The sequence below is a fragment of the Aquila chrysaetos genome, chromosome Z (assembly GCF_900496995.4).
Source record: "Aquila chrysaetos chrysaetos chromosome Z, bAquChr1.4, whole genome shotgun sequence".
Taxonomy (NCBI): domain Eukaryota; kingdom Metazoa; phylum Chordata; class Aves; order Accipitriformes; family Accipitridae; genus Aquila; species Aquila chrysaetos.
This window is the reverse complement of record NC_044030.1, coordinates 76,296,162-76,321,491: the sequence shown is the minus strand read 5'-3', so window position 1 is coordinate 76,321,491 and position 25,330 is coordinate 76,296,162. Positions and strand designations below refer to the sequence as shown.

Genomic DNA, 25,330 nt, shown 5'->3' with positions numbered 1-25,330 from the left:
ATGGCGGCGGCGGCGGCGGCGGAGGCGGCGGCGGGTCCGCTGGTGCGGCGGTACGAGGGGGCGGCGCGGGGCCGCGGCGTGGCGGCGGCCGGCTGGCGCGTCTGCCTGGCGCACCGCTTCGAGGAGCCGCGGCAGCCCTACGGCGCCGGCGACGTCCCGTTCCACGACGTCCTGCGGCACATCGGCCTTGCCCTGCGGTACGGGGCGGGGGGGTGGGGGGGAGACCGGGGACACCCCGGGGCGGGGGAGGACGACGACGGGGACAGGGGGTGGGTGTCCCGGGGGTAGGGCGTGGGAGCACGGCGTCGCAGTCGAGCCCCTCGGTGCTGTGGGCGGCTCGGCCCGGGGAGGCACCGGCGATGCCCCGGTGCACGGAGGGCAGAGTACGGCGGATCACGGAAGGCCCCGGGCTGGAGGCGTCCGCTGTCCTCCCACCCCGAGCTGCCGGCGCCCAGCCTCCTGCCTGGTGCCAGCACTGGGAGCACTGGTGCAGACTGGCCAAAGCTGGATTGGGGGCAGCACCCGACTCTCAGGCTTCCCAAAACTGAGCAGGAGCTGGGGGGGCTTGGGGTGTCACTTCTGGGGGAGGGGGGGGGGCGGCGGGAGAGGACACCCCCCATCTCCCACCCCCGAGGCTTGCTGCTGGTGCCCATCACCACCCCGTTTCCCTGGCCAGCGTCAGGTGCTCAGCATGAGACACCTTTTGGCAGATGGAGATTAAACTTGAAGTTAATTGGGAGGATTTTTGAAATGCTGTATGCTTTAACAGGTTTGGGAATGAGGACTTCTCCCGACTTTGCGTTAGGGTGAGCTGTGTGGGAAACAACAGTGTTATTTTAACCTTTAGAACTGCTGCCCGGGTGTTGGCGGTGTTTGTGTACCCATCAGGCTAAACGTTGGAACCGATGACAGTGTGATTTATTTCCTTGTGCTTGCTTTATATCTCCTGCCTCCATTTTCTGAGCTTTTTTCCTGCTTGATGTCCTTGGAGATTGCTGCTTGCAAAGCTGGTTCCTGCAAAGCCTGATGAAGAGGCAGATAGCGGACAGCTTCGGGGTGCACGGCGTGCCGGTCTGACCTGAGACATCCCGGCGTAAGCCTGGGCATCAGGGAAGGAAGAGCGTGGGTCACGCACAGGAGATGAAGGTGGCTGGAAAAGCCGCCGTGGCAGGTTGGGGATGAGCTGAGCATGTGGGAAAACGTGAAGTTCTGGTGGGGTGAGCGGGGAGGAGAGGTGATCGCCTCTGTGCCAGCTTGGGGAGGCCGCTCCTGGCTTGTTCTGCTCCTGGCCTGTTCTCATTGGGGTCTCGGAGTGGAAGTGCCTTGTATCAGTCCTAGAAAAAGGTTTTAAGGTTCAAAAGCAAGAAGCTAAAAGTCAGACTACTGCCTCTTCTCCTGTACAAATTTAGGAGGTAATTTGGTTGTCATGTCAAAATACTTGTACAGGGCAAAGCTTCCTTGCAAGGAGACTCCAGGCTGGAGAGCAGAGGAGAGGAAGGGCCAGGGTGGTAAGAAATACCTGCGTGGGTTTGAATTAAAACCTAAGGACAGCGGTGTTGGCTGATGAAGGGCAGCTAATGCAAGGAGGCATGGGATATGTACGAGGCTGTGTGCTCCTGGTGTTGGTGGGCACCCATGTGTCTGCCTGGTAGAGGCAGCCAGCTGATGGAAATCTGGGAGCTGGTGATGCAAGAGGAGCCTGGAGCTCAGTCCTGCAGCATGATGCGTGGCTCTGAACCTCTGGAGCCCTGCAGGTTGGCATTCCCTCTCCCAAATGACCCTCTTGGGGGCACCCGTGCCAGGAGTGCTCTCAAAATCTGGCATGGCTTGGTGCATCAAGTGCAAAGTCACCTGATGCAGGTGCTTATACCTCCCAAGGTGGCTGGGAGTGCCTTAGGGTTGCTGCATGTCTTTGGCTGAGGAAGTCTAGGACCATCAGAGGAGCCACCACATCCTGGGTTGACATGATGTCATGTTGAATTAAACCTCTGGCTGATGGGTGTCCTCTCCTGCAGCCCCAGCCCCTGCTGCAGGTGGCATGGCCGGGGGTGTTGACAGTCCGGTGGTATTGACAGCCCTGGAGTGGGATTTTTGTTAATTGGGGCTCATTGGGGTAAATCCTTTGTGGGGACACCCACAGATGCAAATCTGGAAAGGAAAGGTCGTGTGAACGTTTGGGCTGTGGCAGGTGCTGGGGCTGGCGGAGCAGGAGGAGAGGTGCAGGCAGGTTTCTGCAGAGGTGGCTGGTGTGCCCTGGGAGGGGGTCATGGCACAGATCCAGAACAGCCGGGTGATGTCTGGACAGGTTTTAATTCTGCTGCCAATTTGAAGGGAAAGAAATGCCCTCTGGCCCTGGCAGGGCTTTTGGTGCTGCAGAACACGAAGACTTTCTCCTGGTTATTCTGCAGGTCTGGCTAATAGCCAGCAATTGGGCATCAACCACCTTCTCTTGGCTTGTGCGATTTTGGGAGAAGCTGGCAGAGGAAGAATTTGCTATTGAGATGGCAAAACAGTTTGGGCCATGGCTGGCTCCCAAACCTCTCCTGCTGCGTGCTCCTGGAAAAACTGCTTTTTTAAATCCCTCTGTCACCTCCTTTCCAAGGAGCTGGGATGCCCCGCCAGGCCAGGCCGCAGCTGCTCTGACTGGGCACCTTATTTCCCGTCACCAGAAACCTGCTGGGGAAGCAGCTGGGTCAGTTCCCTGATGCTGGGTTTTAAAAAAAAAAAAAAAAAAAAAAAATTTCCTTGAGAGTGAGAGCATGCTGCCAAAACCTTGCCTCAGCAGTGTAAAGCCAGGGCTGTCTCAGCTGGGAGAAGAGCAGTTGCAGCAGATGTAGCTCAAAGATAGCAGCAGGCCCTTATTCAGGGCGGTCATGCAGGACAGGCTGGTTCTCGTGGTGCCCTGGACCTCTGCAGGCAAAATGTCCTTAAACAGTCTAATGTGAAGGTATGTAGGAATGGAGAGTGAGCTGCAAACAGGTCCTGTGAGACTGCAACCTGGAAAATCTCACCCTGAGAGGGATTTGGGGACCTTAGATGTTGGTGAATGAAGGTGAACTTCCAGCGACCATGCAGCCAAAAAGGCAAGTGTGGGTTGTTTTTTCTGGGGAGGAATGTGTAGGAGCAGGGCATGTCATGGAAGAGCCCCTCCCCCTTGATTCTGGGGGTACATATCCCAGGGGATTAGTGCTCACCCGTTGCCCATCGCCTGGGCTCTGCACCCTGTGAGCCGTTGGAGCGGGACAGGCTGTGTGCTCCCGGCTAGGATGGCTTTCTCCTCTCGGCAGTACGGCATCAGTGCCTGCTGGTAGCTCGGGGATGTTGCCCACTGCGGGGGCTCCTGTGCCCCCACCGCCCGCCTGGCACCCAGGGCTGTGGAGGCACTGGTTGGGTCCTGCCTGTCTGTTTGCTGGGGTAAGTTCAGCAGCTTATTCTGGTCTGGCAGCTGGTTTCCGTATGCTAATCGTCTCTGTATGGAAGATTTAACTTGGGGCGGTTCATTAGCAAAAGCCAGTCCTTTACGAGCACCAGTGTGGAGCCCAGCCCTGCTCCTCTTGCCCGGAGTGATGCCGGCACACCCAGGCGCAGGTGTGCCCGTTTGGGTGTCTCTCGATTCCCAGGCCTTTGGGTGAGAAATTACCTGACGGGCAGTGCCTGGCTGTGCTGCTGGCGTGCGAGCAGAGGTGAGTCCCCAGGATCCAGCTGCAGACGGCAAGCTTTGCCTCGTCCAGGGCAAGGCTGCCCCGTGCCATCTGGCCCCGGGCACGTGGCAGGGCTGTGTGTGACAGTGGGGACGTGGAGGTGGACGAGCAAAGCTCATGTCCCTGGAGGAGCGTATTGCTTCTCTGGGCTTGTGCCTCTGCTCCCTGGCCTTCCTTAACAGGACGTGCCCTGTTATGGAGGTAGCGGTGGTCCTTGTGTGCATTCCCGCTTCTCTATAGGCATCTGGATGCCCCTGCGTGAGCTGGGAGCCCTGCTTTTGGGTATTGGAGTGCTCTGTTTTCACACTGTGCCCTTGCAGGCAGCCCTGAGCTGCCTGAGCTCTGCCTGCTCGTGTCTGCTGACCGATAGGTACTGCATATGGATGGCGTGGGCTGCCGCCCCATGTGCCCTGGGACACAGGTTCCCGTTGTACAACTGTAGAAGAGGGGCAGCTGCGATGTGCGCTGGTCACGTCCTGCCCAGTGACACTGAAGGGACAGTGACGCCTGCTCCCGTCTTCTTTCATGCTTCTCTTTCCCTTGCAGATACTTCAGGTGGTGGTACAAGAAGACCCGCATAGAGAAGAAATCTGCCTTCATTGACCTCTTGTGTGCTGTTCCTCTGCAGCAGATCTACGGTCAGCCTGCAATTTGGGCAGTGGGGTGGTGCAATGACCAATGTGCTGAGTGGGCAAGGGATTCTCATGGGGCTGTCAAGGTGCTGGAGGTGTGGAGCGGGTCAAGGAGCTTCTGGGGTGTGGGCAGTGGAGGGGCCCCTGCAGCTGCATGGGGGGTGTGAAAGAATTTTCAAACGTGGGTTTCTCTAGGTTTGCTTTATTAACAACTCGGAGTTGGGCCACCACCACAGTGAATAGCAGCCTTCCAAAATTTCTCAGTCTTATATACCTTTTATCACTTATTATCCCAGTCCAAAGTCTTTGTAATTTTCCAGTTGATCTCGGTTCCCATGTTGTTATCATTCATCATCATCTTATCTCAATTCTCGTGTCCCAATTCTTCTGAAGTTAGTGGTCGTAGGCAGAAGGTCTCCAGTCACCCCAGTGACTTATCCTCTTACACATCAAAGATCACCTTTGAATTTCTGAAAATCACTCAGGTTGTTTTATTAACTCATCTTACTCTAAAGTTAATCACTCTTATCTATTCTTATGTCTTAGATCTAAGATGTATGGTCCTTCTTGTGTTGATTGAGCTTGACTGGGTTGTAAGCCAGCCATGGTGAGGGCTATAGAAGGGGCAAATAAGCAGGTTACGCGTATTGTTTTATAAGCACCTGCATTCTATTAATCACATCTAAAACAATCTCTAATCATTAGTTATATGTCTGATATGAATAGTCTTAGAAACAATGAGGCTTAAGGCCTAGTTCCCTTTACAATTCCCTCCTTTTGTTTTCCATCGCACTCCTGCGATCCTATTGATAACTCCACGTTTCCTCTTCTATCTTCTGTACTATCATAGAGCTACAACTTACACGGCATTGAACAAAACAGTCACACGTACTACTGTGATTATAACAACAAAGACTATTACAATTAATTTTTTACCCAAGTAGTCAAATTTGGAAACCAAGACGTTAACTAAGAGAATGTGTCACATTTGGAAAAAGGACTTTTGCAGATACAAGAGGTATTGCATTACCTGTTCATCTCTGTCCAAGAGGCTAGTCTTTGTTGGCACATATATACCTGGAACAGCAAGTATTCTCCCAAAAGGATCTCAGCCAGAGAAACCCCAAAGAATTATAAATCTGAATCAGGATAGCAGCTGTGGAATGGCTCCCTCGATCTGAGTCAATTACTTCAGGAACCCCATACCTTGGAATAATATCTTTCAATAAGGCTTTTACTACTGCCTTAAAATCATTTTTCCTGGTCAGGAAAGCTTCCACCCATCCTGATGGCTGATCAACGATCACTAACATGTAAGAGTACCCCATTGGTTTTGGTATATCTGCGTAATCAATTTGGAGTTTTTGAAAAGGAAAGGTGGCTGGAAGTCTTTTCCCACTGGGAGGTTTAATTCGCAATGAAGCATATTGTCTGCAAAGCTTACATCCTTCACAAATTCTTTTTGCTGCTGCGTAAATTCCCAGGGCTGCCCAGAGTCTCTGGATTCGGAGCACTAGGCTGTCTGGCCTTCCATGGGTCCTCTCATGGTGCCACCACATCATCGGTAATAAATACCTTTTTGGAAGGAGAGGTTTGTTATTCAGAATTCACTGCCCTTCTTGCCGGTGGGCTCCCAGCTGAGTCCATTGTTGTTTTTCTTCTTCAGGGAGGTCTTCATACAGGTTATTCATGTCTGGGAGCTCAAATGTCATTTATCACAGAAATTTCAGAGGGCAATTGGATTGCTTCTAAGAGGTCTTTGATCTGTCGTCTGTGGGCAACAGTTTTTCTCACCGAAGTCAGAAAACCCCTTTCCTTACATAAAGTCCCCGTAGCATGACATACACCAAAGGCATATTTAGAGTCTGTATAAATGTTAACTCTTACTCCAATTGCATATTTAGCAGCTTCAGTGAGAGCAATTATTTCTGCTCCTTGTGCACCTAAAGGTGCAGGCAAAGGTCCACCCAACAGCACCTGTATTTCTGTGGTGACTGCGAAACCAGTACATCTTCGGCCTTCTTCATAATAGGATGAGCCATCCGTGAAGAGGTTCAAATCAGGGTTATCTAAAGGTTGATTTCTCAGGTCATCTCGCGGCTTGCTGGTTTTACGTAGGAGTTGAACACAATTGTGGTTATCTTTTTCTCCATCAGAGGGTAAAGGCATTAAAGTTGCAGGGTTTAAAGTATTGCACCTTTCCAGTTTCAAATTATCAGCCAATAAAAGAATTATGTCATATCTATGTGCCTGTTGTGGAGACAAAGCTTTCTCCGCATATTGCTTTAACAAAATTTCTACCTCATGGGGTACACAAACAGTTAGTGGATGACCTAAAACAATTGTTCTGGTTTTCTCAACCATTTCAGCTGCAGCTGCTATTGCTCTGATGGAAAAAGGAGTTCCTTTAGTCGCTGGGTCCAATGTAGAAGAAAAATAGGTAACAGGCCTCTCGTGTGGTCCTAAAGTTTGTACTAACATTCCCTTTGCAACCCCTTTTTCTCGTCTTCCGGGCTTTAATATAAATCCCAAATATTTTACTTGCTGTTTGCAAAACTGCAACTTAAATGGAGATGCACGGTGTCCCTCTTTAACAAGTTGGATACACAGATACTCATTATCTCGACTACAGTCATTCTCAGTTTTATTTGCCAATAACAAATCATCAACATGTTGCACCAGAACCGATTTGCTTGCAAAGACTAGGTCTTGTAAATCATTCTTTGGAATCTGAGAAAAAATCGTTGGTGAACTGGTAAAACCTTGTGGCAGCCTGGTCCAAGTAAGTTATAGGGACTACAGCATTCTCTCAAAATTCCCTTTTCCAAGAAATGCACAATTTGTTTTCCAATGCTAGGAATGGCTTTGTTTATAATTGGATATTGCCGAATTGAAGGAGGAGTCCCTCCTTTTGTTTTTATCACAACTGGTTCAGCAGATTTCAATAATCCTACTTCATCTCCTGATGTATTCCAAAGTTCTCTGGGAACTCCAGCTAATTCGAGTGGTATTTTTGAATCACTAGGGTTTTGTTCTTTAAGTTGGATTACTTCAGAACCCATTACAATTAATTGGATCCCCGTAGGCACCAGAGAGATAAACGTACCAAAGTCCTGTAAGGGGTCTCGTCCCATAAAGGAAATGGGAGAGTCTGGAGAAATTACAAATCTTTCCCGGACTAATTTTCCATTCAAGACTACTGGTAGAGGAGTAGACAAATATTTTATCTCTTCCCCCACCACTCCCCGTATTATCACAGCTTCATTTGACACCTAGGGGATTTCAAAATTTAACAGAGACAATGTCACTCCTGTATCTACTAGGAAAGTAACAGGAATACCGTTTACCTTTGCAGAAATCTGACCGTGCTCATCTACGTTGATTCCAACAGGTTCCATTGCTCTTCTTAGTTTCCAGAGAAGAGGAGTACCGTTCTTTACTGCAAATGAGGTCATGGGGGTTGGGCAGGTGGAAGTTCTCCTTAGGCTGCAACAGGTCTCGGTGGACACTCTCTTTGCATATAACCTAAATTTCCACAATAAAAACACTCTAAAGAGTTAGCATATTGGGAAACAGGGGGAGCTCTGCCTTGCGCCCCTCTTTCCCTAAATCTCCCCCAGGAAAATCTCCAACCTCTCACTTGCGGGTTAAAATTCTGAGTAATTGCTGCAGCTAACAGCCCAATTTCTCTCTCCTTCTCTCTCCACTCTCACTTTCTTTCAATTTTTAATTTCTCTTCTTCCTGTTTTTGTGTTTCTTGAGCTCTACCATCGAAAACAAAGGCAACAATACTTAGAATTTTAGCTAATGTCTCACCCTGCCAACCTGGTATATGTTTCTTAAAATATTTACTTATGTCTGGAGCAGACTGATCTACAAAAACACTGATAGCTAAAGGCTCCTGGAAATTGTCACGGGTCATACCCCCATATTTTGATAAAGTTGCCTTTAATTGTCCCCAGTAGTCACTTGGATGTTCATCAGGTCTCTGCCTACTTTCTAAAACCTTTGTCCAGTTAGTTACTCTTTCACCAGCTTGGCAAACTGCTTCTATTAATTGTTGAATGGCAGCTCGGTGAGCCCTAGTTCCTTCCGTGGTTGTGAGATTACATTCCGGATCTTGTTCAGGCCATGGGTTTAACCCCTGACCTCTCTGAGCAATTTCTCTATCCTTTTGAAAAATCTTTTCTCTTTCCTCTGCCTGAAATAATTCTTGCAGCAGAGTCCTCCTATCACTCCAATTAGCGGTATAATCAGTGACAATTCCCAGTAACAATTAAGTACATTTTTCAGCATCATCACGCAGCCGAGGCATCTTCAACTGCCAAGCTACTAAATCACCTTGTTTCCAAGGTTCATGCCTCATTACTGCAGTTACTGCAGGAACTTCAGCAGGTGCACCCGGACCGGCTCTTGGGTTTGGGATGTAGTCCAAACGCATTGGGTACGTGCCAACACCCTTAGAGAAAAGCTCAGTTTCCTCAGCCTCAGGGGCTGAGGGAGGTATACTTTTCCTCATTTTCAACAAGGGAGTTTTCCTCCTTTGTTGTGCCCAATTATACCAAATATACTAGTAATCAATATCTTGGCTTCTGGAATCTTCCAAAATCATTCTCAAAAACTTCTGCTTATGGGGTTTAAATGTTCCCTTAGAAGGCTGTTTGTCCATTGGCCCTCCTCCTCTATTTCTCGTCAGGAACGGCCATTCCTCTTGGCACAATATTATCAATTTCCTTTTTTGCAACATCTGTGCCAAGAGTATCTTCTTCCAGTTTTCTAAAACCACAGCAAGGGGCGTCCCCCTTTCAACGCTGGGTGCTGACCCCATCTTTCTTATTTTTTTGCAAGTTTAAACACAAGAGTTTCCTAGGATATTTTTATCTGGAATTACCCATGCCCAAGTCTCTTAGGTGAACTCACCTGATTATTTCTGCTGGCAATTGAGTGTTGGTAACGGGTTTGTCCAGAGAAATATCCAGTTGCTCTCTTTCTCTCTTGTGTCCTAGAGTCCCATCTGGGTCGCCAGTTCTGTTAAAGAATTTTAGTCATGGGTTTCTCTAGGTTTGCTTTAGTAACAACTCAGAGTTGGGCCACCACCACAGTGAATAGCAACCTTCCAAAATTTCTCAGTCTTATATACCTTTTACCACCTATTATCCCAGTCCAAAGTCTTTGTAATTTTCCAGTTGATCTCGGTTCCCATGTTGTTATCATTCATCATCATCTTATCTCACCAATTCTCGTGTCCCAATTCTTCTGAAGTTAGTGGTCATAGGCAGAAGGTCTCTGGTCACCGCAGTGACTTATCCTCTTACACATCAAAGATCACCTTTGAATTTCTGAAAATCACTCAGGTTGTTTTATTAATTCATCTTACTCTAAAGTTAATCACTCTTATCTATTCTTATGTCTTAGATCTAAGATGTATGGTCCTTCTTGTGTTGATTGAGCTTGACTGGGTTGTAAGCCAGCCATGGTGAGGGCTATAGAAGGGGCAAATAAGCAGGTTACGCGTATTGTTTTATAAGCACCTGCATTCTATTAATCACATCTAAAACAATCTCTAATCATTAGTTATGTGTCTGATATGAATAGTCTTAGAAACAATGAGGCTTAAGGCCTAGTTCCCTTTACAGGGGGTCCTTGGGTGAGATCCCATCATGGGGAGGAACAAGGATGCTAATTTCTGGTGTCTTTGCCAGGGTGCCCGCTGGGCGGGATTGGGGGAGGCACCATCACCCGTGGCTGGCGGGGCGAGTTCTGCCGCTGGCAGCTGAACCCTGGCATTTATCACTACGAAACAGTTATCGCCAACCAGGTAGGTGCGGCAGGGTCTGCGAGGGGTTGCGAGCAGCGCTGCAGCAGCCTCAGCAGTTGAGGCATCTGCTCTCGGGCTCATCTCATCCCCTCCATGTGCTCCTCTCCTCCACAGTTCACGGTGTGCCTGCGTTGCAAGGGGCAGACGGTTTACCAGCAGGTCTTGTCCGTGGAGAGACCCAGCACTCTGCAGGGCTGGAACTGGGGCTACTGTGGCCACTACGCCTTCTACCATGCCCTGTACCCCCGTGCCTGGATGGTCTACGAGCTCCCGGGGCAAAACGTGGTGCTTACTTGCCGCCAGGTCTCTCCCGTCATCCCCCATGACTATAAGGTAAGGAGGTGACGGCTCCGCGCTGGTTGCAGCCTGTCCCATGGGAGCACTGGGCCACACCGTGCTGCGGCAGCACGGCTCGTATGGAGCAGGGATGTGGCAGAGCTGCCTGCACGGGAGGGTGTGGTGGGTTGACCCCGGCTGGACACCAGGTGCCCACCAAAGCCGTTCTATCACTCCCCCTCCTCAGCTGGACAGGGGAGAGAAAATATAACAAAGGGCTCGTGGGTTGAGATAAAGACAAGAGACATCACTCACCAATTGCTGTCATGGGCAAAACAGACTCAACTTGGGGAAAATTAATTTATTGCCAATCAACCAGAGTAGGGTAATGAGAAATAAAACCAAATCTCGGAACACCTTCCCTCCACCCCTCCCTTCTTCCTGGGCACAACTTCACTCCCGGATTCTCTACCTACCCCCCACCAACAGCGCAGGGGGATGGGGAACTGGCTTTACAGTCAGTTCATTCCACGTTATTTCTGCCACTTCATCCTCCTCAGGGGCAGGACTCCTCACACTCTTCCACTGCTCCAGCGTGGGGTCCCTCCCATGGGAGACAGTTCTCCACGAACTTCTCCAGCACGGGTCCTTCCCCCAGGTTGCAGTTCTTCACGAACTGCTCCACCATGGGTCCCTTCCATGGCGTGCAGTCCTTTAGGAGCACACTGCTCCAGTGTGGGTCCTCCATGGGGTCACAAGTTCTGCCAGAAAACCTGCTCCGTGGGCTCCTCTCTCCACAGACCTGCAGGTCCTGCCAGGAGCCTGCTCCAGTGTGGGCTTCCCACAGGGTCACAGCCTCCTTAGGTTACATCCTCCTCCTCCAGCGTGGGGTCCTCCACGGGCTGCAGGTGGAGATCTGCTCCACCGTGGACTGCCCTGGGCTGCAGGGGGACAGCCTGCCTCACCATGGTCTTCCCCACGGGCTGCAGGGGAATCTCTGCTCCGGCACCTGGAGCATCTCCTCCCCTCCTTCTGCACTGACCTGGGGGTCTGCAGGGTTGTTTCTCTTACATGTTCTCACTCCTTTCTCCGGCTGCTGTTTCTGTCTGTCCCGCAACTTTTTTTTGCTTCTTAAATCTGTTATCACAGAGGCACTACCACTATTGCTGATGGGCTCGGCCTTGGCCGGCAGCGGGTCCGTCTTGGAGCCGGCTGGCACTGGCTCTGTCGGGCACGGGGGAAGCTTCCAGCAGCTTCTCACAGAAGCCACCCCTCTAGCCCCCCCGATACCAAAACCTTGCCACGCAAACCCAATACAGAAGGGGAAAGGATCCATAGAATCTTAGAATCATTTAGGTTGGAAAAGACCTTCAAGATCATTGAGTCCAACCATCAGCCATGCCCACTAAACCATGTCCTGAAGTACCCTGTCCACTCGTTTTTTTAATATCTCTAGGGATGGTGACTCAACCACTTCCCTGGGTAGCCCATTCCAATGTCTGACAACCCTCTCAGGAAAGAAATTTTTCCTAACATCTAACCTAAATCTCCCTTGCCTCAACTTGAGGCCATTTCCTCTTGTCCTATCACTAGTTACTTGACAGCAGAGACCAGCACCCACCTCAGTACAACCTCCTTTCAGGTAGTTTTAGAGAGCGATAAGGTCTCCCCTCAGCCTCCTCTTCTCCAGACTAAACAGCCCCAGCTCCCTCAGCCGCTCCTCACAAGACCTGTGCTCCAGGCCCCTCACCAGCTTGGTTGCCCTTCTCTGGACACGCTCCAGCACCTCCATGGCTTTCCCGTAGTGAGGGTCCCAAAACTGAACACAGGACTCGAGGTGCGGCCTCACCAGTGCCGAGTACAGGGGAACAACCACCTCCCTGCTCCTGCCGGCCACACTATTTCTGATACGGGCCAGGATGCCGTTGGCCTTCTTGGCCACCTGGGCACACTGCTGGCTCATATCCAGCTGGCTGTCGACCAGCACCCCCAGGTCTTTCTCTGCCGGGCAGCTTTCCAGCCACTCTTCCCCAAGCCCGTAGCGCTGCGTGGGGTTGCTGTGACCCAAGGGCAGGACCCGGCACTTGGCCTTGTTGAACCTCATACAATTGGCCTCGGCCCATCGATCCAGCCTGTCCAGATCCCTCTGTAGAGCCTCCCTACCCTCGAGCAGATCAACCCTCCTGCTCAACTTGGTGTCGTCTGTGAACTTACTGAGGGTGCACTCGATCCCCTCGTCCAAATCATTGATGAAGACATTAAACAGAATGGGGCCCAACACCGAGCCCTGGGGAACACCACTTGTGACCGGCCGCCAACTGGATTTAACTCCATTCACCACAACCCTCTGAGCTCGTCCATCCAGCCAGTTTTTCACCCAGCGAAGAGTACGCTTGTCCAAGCCATGAGCCGCCAGCTTCTCAAGGAGTATGCCGGGAGAGACAGTGTCAAAGCCCTTGCTGAAGTCAAGGAAGATAACACCCACAGCCTTTCCCTCATCCACTAGGTGGGTCACCTGGTCATAGAAGGAGATCAGGTTGGTCAAGCAGGACCTGCCTTTCGTAAACCCATGCTGACTGGGCCTGACCCCCTTCTTATCCTGGACTTGCCACGTGAGTGCTCTCAAGACAAACCGTTCCATAATCTTCCCTGGTACCGAGGTCAGGCTGACAGGCCTGTAGTTCCCCGGATCCTCCCTCCGACCCTTCTTGTAGATGGGAGTCACACTGGCACAGGAGAGACAGGGCTGTACTGTGTGATGCTCAGTGTGTCCCGTTTTGATAGCAGAAGCTTGGCGCTGGTGAGTTGTTGATCCCTGAGCATTGCCCGTTCGTCCTGGGATGCTGCAGTAGAGGAGTTCCTTGTCCCTCCTGCCCAGCTCAGCATTGCCTGAAGACAACCAGGCTTGCCACCTTGTTAATGTTCTTTCCCAGCCTGGTCTCTTCTGTCCCAAGACCCTGTCCCTAGTGCCAGCTGCCGGCTGCGTAGCAGTGGGACCCTGGCAGGCTTTGCCCCTCCTGGGACAGCTGGTGCTGGAAGAGTTATCCCTTTTTTCCTGTGCTTATCTCTGGCAGCTGCTCCTTTCCCCTCTGACCTGTGCTTTGACTCTTTGTACTGCTTGTTTCCTGCCTTTGGTTTTGTCCTGTGACCATCCCAGCTCCCGTCCACCCGGAATGGCAGGTCCAGAGCTGTGGCCTTACTGCCCGGAGCATCCGGTGGTAAAGTTTTGGGGAGCTCTCAGCCTGTACTTGTGGGTTGGTTTGTCGGCTGTGTGTTCCTGAGAGTGTTATAGCTGGCTTTTGCCTGCCATCCCCAGGGGAAGAGCTGCTTACTAGCTGGGCTTCCCCAGCTGGGCTTTCCCAACATTTCCAACATGTCTCCACTCAGTGATGCTCCCAGGCAGGAGGAACCCCCACAGCAATGCGGAAGCTCGGGATGGCAGCAAGGGATGCCTTGCTGCTCCTGCTTGCTCCCAGCCCCAGGCGAAGGCGGCAGGCTGTGCTGCTGACACACCTGACCTTCCTCTTACCCCAGCAAAGCACGTGAGCCTGTATCAACCTGTTGAGCAGAAGGGTGGTGAGACACCCATCGGAGCCTTAAACGCTGCTTTCCATCTGTGCATTATCATAGAATGATCATAGAATGGTTTGGGTTGGAAGGGAGCTTAAAGATCATCTAGTTCCAACCCCACTGCCGTGGGCAGGGACACCTTCCGCTAGACCAGGTTGCTCAAAGCCCCATCCAGCCTGGCCTTGAACACTTCCAGGGAGGGGACATCCACAAATTCTCTGGGCACACAGCCCCACAAACCAATGTGGGGTTTGCTAGCCCAGGGCTTGTGATCTGAATATTGTAGTGCCTGGCCCCCAAATTCTTCTGCTCCTGCTGCTGCTCCCCAGCTTGCCAGTGGACTGTGAGACCGATTGTTCCTGGTACTCTTGCTCCTGCTGCATCCCACATGGTCTTCCCAGCAGCGGGAGAAATGATGCTCTGATGGCTAACCATGGAGCACCCGCCCTATAGGCAGTGTTGTCTGTCTCTGCCAGGACTCCAGCCTACCGGTAGGAGTGTTCATCTGGGAGGTGGAGAATGGGAAGGATGAAGATGTGGATGTCTCCATCATGTTCAGCCTGCAGAATGGCACGGGAACGAAGGAGGACAGGAGCGGAGGGCACTGGAATGAGCCCTTCGCCTTTGAGAAGGACGGCGAGCGGGTTGCTGGAGTCCTGCTGCACCACTGCACACGCGTGAACCCCTTCACCCTCGCCATCTCCGCCAGAGAGAAGGTAAAGGGCTGGCACTGGTGGTGTGGCTCTTGCTGGTGGGCTTGTACAGCCCTGCTGAATGTGGGGGAGCTGCTTCCAGGCAGCTAGTGTACAATGGGTTGGGGTCAGTACCGGTCCTCAGCGCTTGCCTGACTGCTGGAGCAGGAGTGGGGACATGAATTCCCTGAGGGCATCCTCTTTGGGGGTGGGTGCCAGGAGAGGAGCTATGGGTAAAGCTTGCAGGACAGCAGGTGAGTAGGTTTGGAGTTAGCATTGCTGGGCAGCACGTGGGGAGTGAGTGTGGGGTTCCAGAGTTGTTGGGGGCAGGGGGCCTGCATCTGCCCCTCAAAACTACCAGCCCCTGATGAGGCTCTTCTCTTCCCCAGGCTGGCACAGGAGTTACCCACCTCACGGCATTCAATCCCACCGGATCGGGTAGAGAGGTGTGGCAGGACCTCCTGCAGGACGGCAGGCTGGATTCCCCCGCTGGTGAGTGCCTCCATCCTCCATGGGATGGGAGGAGGGGAGCAGGAGGAATGGGTGGCCACGCTGGTTGTGGAGCACAGGGCACCCAAGCAAGAGTGGATTTCCCTGCCTCTGGCCACCTCGGTGCCATAGCAAAAAGCTCTTGGTGGTGCTGTGGCTTGTTCCCAGCTTTAGGCTGTATCCAAATTTCTCATTGCTAGTCACTCTGTCATTGTTGTGGTTCTCCAAAAGCTGTTCATACCACTTTGGGGCTGTTCTCAGCTATGTTAATTGCACATGCCACTATCTTTTTAGTCTGTTGCACACTGAGCTGAGATTTCTGCTGAGTAGTCAGGGTGATAGCCAGCCACATTCCCCAAGTTCCCATTGCCAGATCTGTGAGCTGGTGCCATCAGATTTGTTCTAGCGGGTGTTTACCAGTCCTTGGGTTTGGTGCTGCCGTCACTTGCTGTCCTCTTGTTACTATATCAGTTCCCTGAAGGTCAGTGGTGTTCCCTTGATACTTCTACATCATCCTCAGTTGTCTGCTCACTACCTTGGCAGAAGCCTTGAAGCAGCATGGTGTCTCCCAGCCCTTGCTGCTTATCTCTTAATCTGATAAAAAGTGAGCATTTGCATCATGTCTCTGCCAGCTTTTGAACAAGGATGATGCTGACAAACTAGTGATGCTGGCAGTGGGCCTTTGCAAGATTTCTTGAAGCTTAATTATGTAAATAAAGTGTTTACATAAATATTTCCAGAAAACCAAGTTTCCTGTCTAGATGCACTCAAGAGCTCACTGGGCTATTGGGATGTGGTTTTCCTTCATGTATGCCAGGCATTATCATAGTCAGGATCTGTGCTTCTGTTAAAATTGTTGCTTTAATGAGTTTACGTGGAACACATGTCAGAACCAGCATATAATTATCCAGCTGCCTCCGGGCTTTTCTTAAATATGGGCACAGTTCAAGCACCCTGCAAAAAGCTGGAGACGATGACTGTCACTAGAAACTCACAGTGTCTGAGTGCAACGCAGTTAGAGAGTCATGGGATGCCCTGTCCCTTCCACTCGTGCCTGGTGGCTTTTCCTGCCTGATTTCTTCCTCTGCTTTGATGACTTACTTTTTTAACCCCTCCACCCACGGCAGGTATTTTTTCCTGCTTGCAAAAAGCAGTTACTCATGTGCGGTAATGTCATCCCTTAAAACTCTGGGCATGTACCCTCCAGGTTGCAAGGAGGCTGAGGCATGCCTGAATAGTCTTGTCCGTCTTGGAGTGCATGGGAGCATCAGTTACCACCCCCCCCCCATAGGGCTTCCTTGGTCACTTGTGAGTATTTTTTTTTTTCCCCTGGCAGGTAAAAGCAGCCTGACGGAGAAGGGGGAGGTGACGGCAGCAGCGGTGTGTGCCAGCTGCAGGGTGCCTGCCCGGGGGCACAGGACGCTGGAGCTGGCCCTGGCTTGGGACATGCCCCGTGTTTACTTTGGCTCCAAGGAGAAGCTGCACCTTAGGTGGGTGGCTCGTCTCCAGTGGGTCTTGGCTCATGTCCCCGAAGCCCCCTTTTCCCTGCCTCCAGGCTTTAGTACTGCCTGGGGAGCCTTGTGCCACCCGCTCCCTGCGGCCGTGGCCCTGCCAGATCATGGAGGGGACCCTCTCCCCAGCCCCTGCTCCTCAACGCCTCTGCACTAGCAGTCGCGTTATTATTCTGGTGTTCGCTATAATCCAGCCCCTCTCCCACGGCCGAGTGGGCTTCCCAGGCTGAGCCCACGGCATACTCACCAAACCCCTGCTCGGCAGGCGGTACACCCGTTTTTTTGGCAGCGGAGGTGATGCTGCTCCTGCCCTGTCGCATCATGCCCTGACGCACTATGAGGAGTGGGAGAGGAAGATTGAAGCGTGGCAGAAGCCTATCCTGGAGAACAGGTAGGGTAGGGGTGGGAGCACCTTCCCAGTGGCCTCCTGGGGCTGGTCAGAGCAGGAGCATCACCACCTGGGCCACAGGGGTTGAGTTTCCCTCTTGCCCACAGCCAGCTGCCTTCCTGGTACAAGTCGGCCCTCTTCAATGAGCTGTACTTTGTGACGGATGGGGGGACCATCTGGGTGGAGCTGCCCCCGGACTGCCATGCCGAGGACCTGCAGGGGCCAGCGGGGGCTGGCCTCTCCCACCTCCTCCCTGTCCTGCGGGAGTATGGAAGGTTTGCTTATTTAGAAGGTAACTTGCAGGGACGTGATGGATGGTCCCAACTCAACCCCTTCCCATTGCTGTCACCAGGTGGTTTTAACCTGCCATGGGGATGTTTTTCACACCCTGATGACTAGGGAGCAGCACTGTTCCCAGGAAAACCCCTTGCAGGACCAAGCCCTGTAGGATATGTCACGAGACCTTCTTCAGACTCCTGGGTGCTATACGTAGAGAATAAAAACCACTTCTAAAGGGAGCCCTTGCCTGTGCCAGCAAAGAGCCCACCCTCCTGGGCTGTGTGGGAGGGAGGACCTGCCCCTACTTTCCCTTCCCTGTGGCAGGTCTCCCATCCCTCACTGTCTCCCCGGTCCTTCCAGGCCAGGAGTACCGGATGTACAACACCTACGATGTCCACTTCTATGCCTCCTTTGCTCTCGTCATGCTGTGGCCCAAGCTGCAGATTAGCCTGCAGTATGACATTGGTGAGTGACCCAGGAGACCCTGGCTTGATGCCTGCTGCTGTCTTCACCTAGGGAAGAGACAGAGGATCTGGGACAGCATCTGCCATAGAAATCTGTGCCATGGAGCCAGCATCCCCCTCCAGCTCCTCTGCTGGGCCCAGGACTTGCAAACCCCCGACATAGCTGCCTCTCAGCATCTCTCTGCCCAGCACTGGGATGCCTTCTTGCCACACTTGGGGTGCACGGCTGGCTCTGCCTGCCCTGGGGAAGTCCCTGGTCTTACCATCTCACTGTGCTCCTTGCAGAGGAGAAGCGTGGAGCTGTTTGCAGACCCTGATGCTTTGGGCGGGCTTGGAGGCTGCTCGACCTGGCCAGTGGTGGAGCACAGCCCTTTGCTGGGCTGTGGGAGGGCTGAGCCCACTGGGGTTCCCTCCCAGCCCTGGGTGCTGTCACCACCTTGCTTAAGGGGGTGGTGACAGTTGCATGTCCCCTGCTGAGGGGAGTCTGGGAGCATCCCCCTTTGCAGAGGGCTGTGATCTTGCAGCCGGAGCCCCAAAGGGCAGCCTGGTGTGCTGGTGGCCCTGCCTGTGCCTGTGCTTGGAGCTTGCTGCTGCAGTGCCTGCTGCCTTTCTAATGCCTCTTGCTCTGTGTCCTCTCCAGCTGTCACAGTGGTGAACGAGGATGTCCAGCCACGGCAGTACCTGATGTGTGGTCAGACAGCCCAGGTGAAGCTGAAGAATGTGGTGCCGCATGACATTGGGGACCCAGGTGAAGTGATCTGGGCAGGCAGAGGGGGTGCAGGTCTGCTCACATAACTTTCTCAAGGTAGTTAACTCCCAAGCTGTGGGAAAGAGGTATGATGCATGGAATACACTGTTTATTTTCTGGGAATGAGAAGCTTGGATGGTTTGGGGTGGTGATGAGGACCACACTGCATGAAGCTTGCACAAGGGAGACAGAGGGAAGCTGAGCAGCAGCAGGAAGGCTGCTTTCACTAGAGATGGCACAGGGTGCAACTTGTTATTTTAGTGCAGTTTGATCACAGCACCCTTGGGACCTTGCTCCTGGGTAGGAGAGAAAACGTTTGTTGCTTGCTGCCCTGCTGCATCCGCTCTGTCCTTGCTTAGGTGACGAGCCGTGGCAGCGTGTCAATGCCTACCTGATGCATGACACAGCCGACTGGAAGGACCTCAACCTGAAGTTTGTGCTGCAGGTGTACCGGGACTACTACCTGACACGCGACTCCCTATACTTGCGGGACATGTGGCCAGTCTGCCAGGTACTGGGAGGAGATCAGACCACGGCACATCCTCCTTCCCCACTTGGGAGTCATGCGACATCCCAAGAGGATGGACGCTCCTGAGCAGAGCATGAGGGGCTGCCGGCGTGCGGGGGCTGCGTGACCATCTCCTGCCTCTCTCGCAGGCTGTGATGGAGTCGGAGCTGAAGTTTGATATGGATAATGATGGGCTCATCGAAAATGGTGGCTTTGCGGACCAGACATATGATGCGTGGGTGGTAAATGGAGCCAGGTGAGCAAGAGAGGCAGGTGGGGCTTGGAGATGGGGGTTGTGGGGTGGGAAGGTAGCTCAGAGCTGGGACTGTGGTCCCCATCTGTTGTGGGAGCTCTGTGCAACCCATGGGGTGTCCCACGTTGCTGATGCTTCTCTCCTTTGGCTCTGGCAGCGCCTACTGCGGCGGGCTGTGGCTGGCAGCTGTCTGCGTGATGTGCAAGATGGCAGAGGTGCTCGGGGATGCTGAGATCCAGCAGAAATACACGGACATCCTGAGCAAGGGCAAGGAGGCATTTGAGAGGATGCTCTGGAATGGTGGGTGCTTGCTGGTGGGGAACCACGCTCGGCTGGCCATGTGTCCCTTGGGAAGGGGATGGCTCCTTCTTGAGTCGTAGAGCCTTGGAGGGGATAGGGGAAGGAGGGAAGAAGCTGTCCCTCCAAGTGGAGGGGAAAGAGCAGGTACCAGGGAGGGAACAGAAAGGGTATGATGGTTTGGGAAAGGAAGAAGACAACCTTCTGGAAAAAGCTGCTGTGCTCCTGCCTTGCAGGGAGGAGTGTAGGGACAGCACACAGGAGCTGGGGTCCTAAACCATCAATTTTAAACTGTTTCCTGCATTTTCCAGGCAAATACTACAACTATGACAGCAGTGGGAGTGACACCTCCAGCAGCATCATGTCAGACCAGTGTGCTGGGCAGTGGTTTCTTGGGGCTTGTGGTCTGGACCAAGGGGAGTTTGAGGTAAGAGAAGGGGCAGCCTGGTGTGGGTTGCGGTGAGATGGGACCTGCAGCAGGAGGAGAGCAGCAGCGGGGCTGGCATGTGGTATGGGTTACATGTTAGGGACTGGTGTGGGGGGCTCCAGCCCGCTCCTCCGCAGCAGTGCGTGCTCGGGTGGAGGCTGTTGGATGCACATTGGTGCAACCCACCTTAAACCAAAATCTGCTCATGGAGAGGCTATCCAGCAGGGGTGCGTAACTGCAGTCAGCTCTGGCACACTTGGAGGAAGGTCCCGCTGGGGTTTGCTCTTGGCAAGGTGCTATTTGTTTAAAAATGGAAGAAAAAATTGTATGAAACTTTCCACATGTTATTTTCTGCTGAGTTTAAAGTCCTAAATGAGTATCTGAGGGAACAAAGGCTTATTTGGGGCCCTAAAGTCTGTTGCTCTTCAGTTGCAAGGGAACAATTGGCTGAAGACTCCTCTTGCCTGATGGGATGGTAAGAGCAGCTGCTGGTGGTGCAATACCTGGAACAGAGCTGGCAAGTTGGAGAGCCATTGTATGGATTATTTACAACCCATAGACAGTTGTTAGACCAAAGCTGTCTGTGGTGGTGATGGATGGGCAAATGCTTTGGGTGACTGGAGGAAGGAATAACTCAGCTGTGTGAGGGTGATGGACCATTTTGCCCTCTGTTGATATCAGAGGGGAGCTTAAAGTGACCTTTCCTGGGAGCAGCTTGTGCTCAACGCTGTGGAATTTAACATTAAATGGGTGCTTGGTTGTGCCCTCCTGCATTTATCCCACTGTGGTTCCCTATACTGTGGGGACTGTGGCTGTGCCTGGGGCTCCTGGCAGGATGTGGCCCAGACCTCATGCAGTAATACCCAAACTTCCCTTTTAGGGGCAAACAGTAAACCCAGTGCAGTCCAAAAATCTTGCTTGCCTTTCCATAGCCTCGGACTTTTTTTCCTGAAGGTGGCACCCTTGTCTGCTGTCTCATGAGCGTTGAGCTCACTGGAGATGGGACTGGTGAACTTCCCTCTTCTGTTACTATGACCATTGAGGTTTTTTTCCCTGCATTTTGATTCCTTGCCTGGCTAGCAGCACTCCTGATCGTAACCTCATTAACGCACTCTGCATGCACAGGTCAATAATGAAATACAAAGTAAGAAAAGCCTGTGACCCCAGTCCTGAAGAAACTGTGCCCTGAAACCTTCTGCCAGGAATGGCTGCTTCACACCACCCCTCTGCTGACTCTTGCTCCCTAACAGCACTTGGGCTTACCTCCAGAGCCACATGGGGAAAAAATGACCGTGTCTGATGCTTGGCTTTAGCATAGATAAAAGGGATCTGCTGCCTTTTCCTTTGAGTGTACCAAAGCTGTCTGGCTGGACTGCCCAGCCTCCCTTAGCAAGCTCCTGCCTGGTGTCATCCCACTTTCTGCTTCTCCTGGCTCTGGTGGTACCAGACTGGCAAGAAAGGTCTGGCACGTCCCCTGGGCTGTGCTGATGAGCCCTGAGCCACCTGCCTTTTCCCTTCTTCCAAGTAGATGTCGTGGTTGCTCCATGCAATTGCTTCTGACCTTGGTCATTCTGCAAAGTTCTTGTTTTGACTTTCTTGCTGTTAGCTGGCCGTGGGATGGAGAGGAGCCAGCCCTCCCTTTGCAACATCACTGAGTCTTGAGCTTTGCTTTTCTCACCAAGGCAGTGACTTTTGCTGCACTGACACTTCCTAGTTTTATTGCCAATAATGAAAGTAGTGCAAAAGCTTTATTTACTTGCAGCTGTGTGCAGAGGCTTTTAATCTTAATGCAGTCCTCACTGTGTTGCTGCTTTTTGTTTGACTGTCAGGTGTTTTCATGCTCAGATGGAGTTGGTTGGGGATTTTTAGCAGTGGGCAGGGACGGGGTGAAGTTTTGTTTTGGTTTTTTTTTTTTCTTTTTTGGCAAGAGCTTACATAGCATGATAGTTCAGTTTGTTCTCATAAATGTTTTGAGTTCTTTGCTTTAGTTTGTTGAACAACTCTTTTTTTCCCTTATCGGAAGGGGAAGGTTTTTACTTCCTCCTGATAATGTCCTGAAATGGCTGTTTATCCAGCGAGCACTGTTGACATTTCACAAGTCTGTAACTTTCACTTGGGATGAGAGTTTCAAATCTCTCCTACCAGACACAGAAAACAATCAGGCATCCTGTGCATTTCAGTCCGACCTCTTCATCCCCAGGCTGCCCCTTCTCTCGCCTCAAACTGCCCTTAGTCCAGGCCACGAACTCTTGCATCACCACCCAATTACAAAATTGGAAGCATTAAAGTGCTTTTGAAATCACTCAAAACTAAGCCTGTTCTTATTTTTCCCCTGAGCTGAAGCTGAATTTCCCCCCCCCCCCCCCCCCGTGGTTTTTTCCCCCCACGATTCCCAGCATTTAGCCAAACAAACCTACCGGTATCCACAATATTCGCTTGCAGCTGCAAGATGCATTCTGATGTCATCAGACCAGCTTTGCCGTAATCTTTCCCTTTGGCAGGAAAATACCTCCAGCCTCACTGATCCCTGACCATCCTTTGGCCACCTCTGGCCAGTGTCCCATCTTTTGTAGGCATTGCAATGCCTCTTGTAGCTGGTGCAGATGGGCTGAGAGAACAGGACAGTGGTCTTACCAGGATAAAGTCTGGGCCTCAAATAGTCATTAGCATGAGAAACAAGCAGTGGTGACCATAAACCAAGGTAAGGATGGTGTGGTTGGCCAGGTCCCCAAAGCAAACTCCCAAGAGATGGGGGGGGGGGGGGGGGGGGGGGGTTGGCCAGTGACAGAAGGCGAGAGGCTCTTTTTTGGAGACATGCTAGTTGGATGAGCTGTCGGCCTCCCCAGGAGGAAGTTGGAATGAAGCTCAGCACCTCTTCTGTTGAGCAACTGTTTTTTGGGGGTTGTTTTTTTCTGGTCTTTTCGGGGAAAGAGGCTTTTTTACTTCCTCCTGTTATTTTCCTGAGGTAGCTGTTTACCCAGCGAGCAGTGTTGACCTCTTTCTCATGGAAAGCTTAAACCTGCTCCCTGGAGACCCAGCCTGAGGGGTCTGCATGAGCGCTGATCCCAAAGCCCTCTCTCTCTCTCTCTCCGCAGGTCTTCCCCAAGAGTCACGTTGTCAGTGCGCTCAAGACCATCTTTGAGAAGAACGTCATGAGCTTTGCTGGTGGCACCATGGGAGCGGTGAATGGCATGAGACCCGACGGGGTGCCCGACACCTCCAGCGTTCAGTCCAACGAGGTGTGGATCGGCGTGGTCTACGCCTTGGCTGCCACCATGATCCAGGAGGTGAGTGGTGGTGCTGCACCCCTTGGCAGGTGACATCTTGTTGCGCCCCGTGGAGGTGCTGATGATTTTCTTCCCTCTGGCACAGGGGCTGGTGGAGGAAGGCTTTCGTACAGCGGAGGGCTGCTACCGGACGGTTTGGGAGCGGCTGGGCATGGCTTTCCAGACACCAGAGGCCTATCGGGAGAAAAAAGTCTACCGCTCGCTGGCTTACATGCGGCCCCTTAGCATCTGGAGCATGCAGCTGGCCCTGGAGCGTAGAGCTAGCCGGGCACCAGCACCTGTGCAGTCCCCCCAGGTCCCCATCCACCCTTGAGCCTGGTGGCACCGAGCAGGGCCGTGGGTGTACTGAGGGGCTGGGGGCCCTCAGCTGGCGGGCAGGGACCCTTCCCTCCCCCTCTTTGATTAATACTCGCATTGCTGTTTTCCTTCCCTACCTCCACTATGTGCCCTTCATTTCAGGGGGCTTCCAGCCACTGATGCTGAGCGTGAGGAGGGACCAGAGATGCAGGTGATCTCTCCTTGGAGAGGAGAGGGGTGGGATAAGGAGGTGCTGCTGGAGCCTGTGCCTCCCCTTAGCCATTGCTCAGGGCTCTGACAGCCTGCAGGACCCCCAGCCATCCTCCACCGGAGCTGGTACCTTGCCCAGGAGCACAGGAGACTTCTCTCCTGTAGTCAGTGGGCTGGGTAAGGTGGGAGCTGGCCTGCAGGGTGAAAAAATGTGTGAGTGTATGTGTGTGTGAGGACAGTGGACTGGTGCATGCAGGCACATGGGTGCTGTAGTTGTTTCTCTGTTGTGTGACACTGCAAACGCTGACTGGCTCTGCCCCAAGGCACCAGCCCCAGGGGAGCCTGTGGCAGATACAATCCTCACGGGAGCCCCGGCTCCCCAGCCGGTGACAATCGGAGCCCAAAAGCAGCAGGTCCTGGTCTGGTACCGTGGCACCCCTCCCTGCTGGCGCCGGGGGTGGGCAGCAGAGCACGTTTTAGAGGATGAATCATTTTGAGTTCTAAATAAATTTGTCCAGCTGTCTCTCCTTCTTCATGTGTGTCTTCTCTGCCATGGGGGCAAGCTGGAGGAGGGAGCCTCTGTTGCTCCCCCTTTTCTTCCCGGGCTGGGCTGGAGGGCTGGGGTTGCAGGAGGTGCAAGCCCTAATTGCAGCCTGGCTCTTGTAGGGTTTTGCTAATGGGAGCAAGATGTGCCTTTGCCCCCAGATGCGATGGCAGGAGAGACCTGCCCCTTGCTCTCTCCTCTCCTGCCTGCAAGGCAGGGGAAGGCAAGGAGCCTAGTGTTCCTCCTGAAAATGCCTCTGTGGGCAGAATGGCCCTTGATTGAATGTCCCCTCCTGCCCAGGGCAGGGTGCCTTGCTTCCTTTCCCTCCTTTCTCTGCTAGCATAGCATTTGACGGTTGCACCTGCCTGGTTTTGAGGGGGTGGGAGAGGGCCCTGCCCCCAGATTTGGCTACAAGTTCTTTGTGCCCACTTCAGAGCTTTAACCCTAAAGCCCTCTCTTAATCCTTAAGCTGCCTCAGGGCTGCGGTGGGAAGCAGCCTGTCCTTCCCACCGTGACCGTTCCCTGCCACCCTTGTCTGCCCTGGGAGCTGGTGCAGGCAGGGCATCGCTGCGGTGGCCTGCTGCTGCTAGTGTGTGATAAATGGCCTTTTCTTCGCTCCCTGGGGGAGCGTTCCTGCATCCGCCTGGGCAGAGGAATAATGTTATCCAGGAAGGGCACGTTGTCCTGGATGCAGCCCCCCCAGACCAGCTGGGTCATTCTCCCATGGCAGAACCCCCAGCGGGTGGAGAGGGACCAAGATGCATTCCCTTAGGGTCACTGTGACAAGACTGGAGGGGTAGGGGGATGCCAGGACACTGATGTGGCTCACCTGGGCTGCCTGCCTCCATTTGTCTTGGGTTGGCAGCCACCAGGGATGGTGACATGCCAATCCAGCTGGCAAAGAACAAAAGCCAGCACAATTTCTGACCTGGCTGGGTT

General features: G+C 52.8%; 1 protein-coding gene across 1 annotated transcript; it reads left to right on the top strand.

Moving 5' to 3' along the window:
- GBA2 (glucosylceramidase beta 2) lies at positions 1–24,370 on the top strand. The gene is made up of 17 exons (XM_030005099.2): positions 1–197; positions 4,248–4,339; positions 10,036–10,151; positions 10,266–10,484; positions 14,474–14,713; positions 15,079–15,181; positions 16,515–16,668; positions 16,955–17,080; positions 17,185–17,369; positions 17,717–17,821; positions 18,461–18,568; positions 18,928–19,079; positions 19,226–19,332; positions 19,487–19,629; positions 19,938–20,053; positions 23,149–23,340; positions 23,426–24,370. Exons 1-17 carry the CDS (start codon positions 1–3, stop codon positions 23,651–23,653), a joined length of 2,583 nt encoding a protein of 860 aa, XP_029860959.1. The 3' UTR covers positions 23,654–24,370.
- Positions 24,371–25,330: the final 960 nt, after the last annotated feature.

Bases quoted from the DNA above. Each gene is read 5' to 3' on its own strand.
- GBA2 (XM_030005099.2), top strand. From the start codon at position 1: ATGGCGGCGGCGGCGGCGGCGGAGGCGGCGGCGGGTCCGCTGGTGCGG. The intron at 10,152-10,265 runs GTAGGTGCGGCA...TCTCCTCCACAG, and splicing joins AAACAGTTATCGCCAACCAG to TTCACGGTGTGCCTGCGTTG. The intron at 17,370-17,716 runs GTAACTTGCAGG...CGGTCCTTCCAG, and splicing joins AAGGTTTGCTTATTTAGAAG to GCCAGGAGTACCGGATGTAC.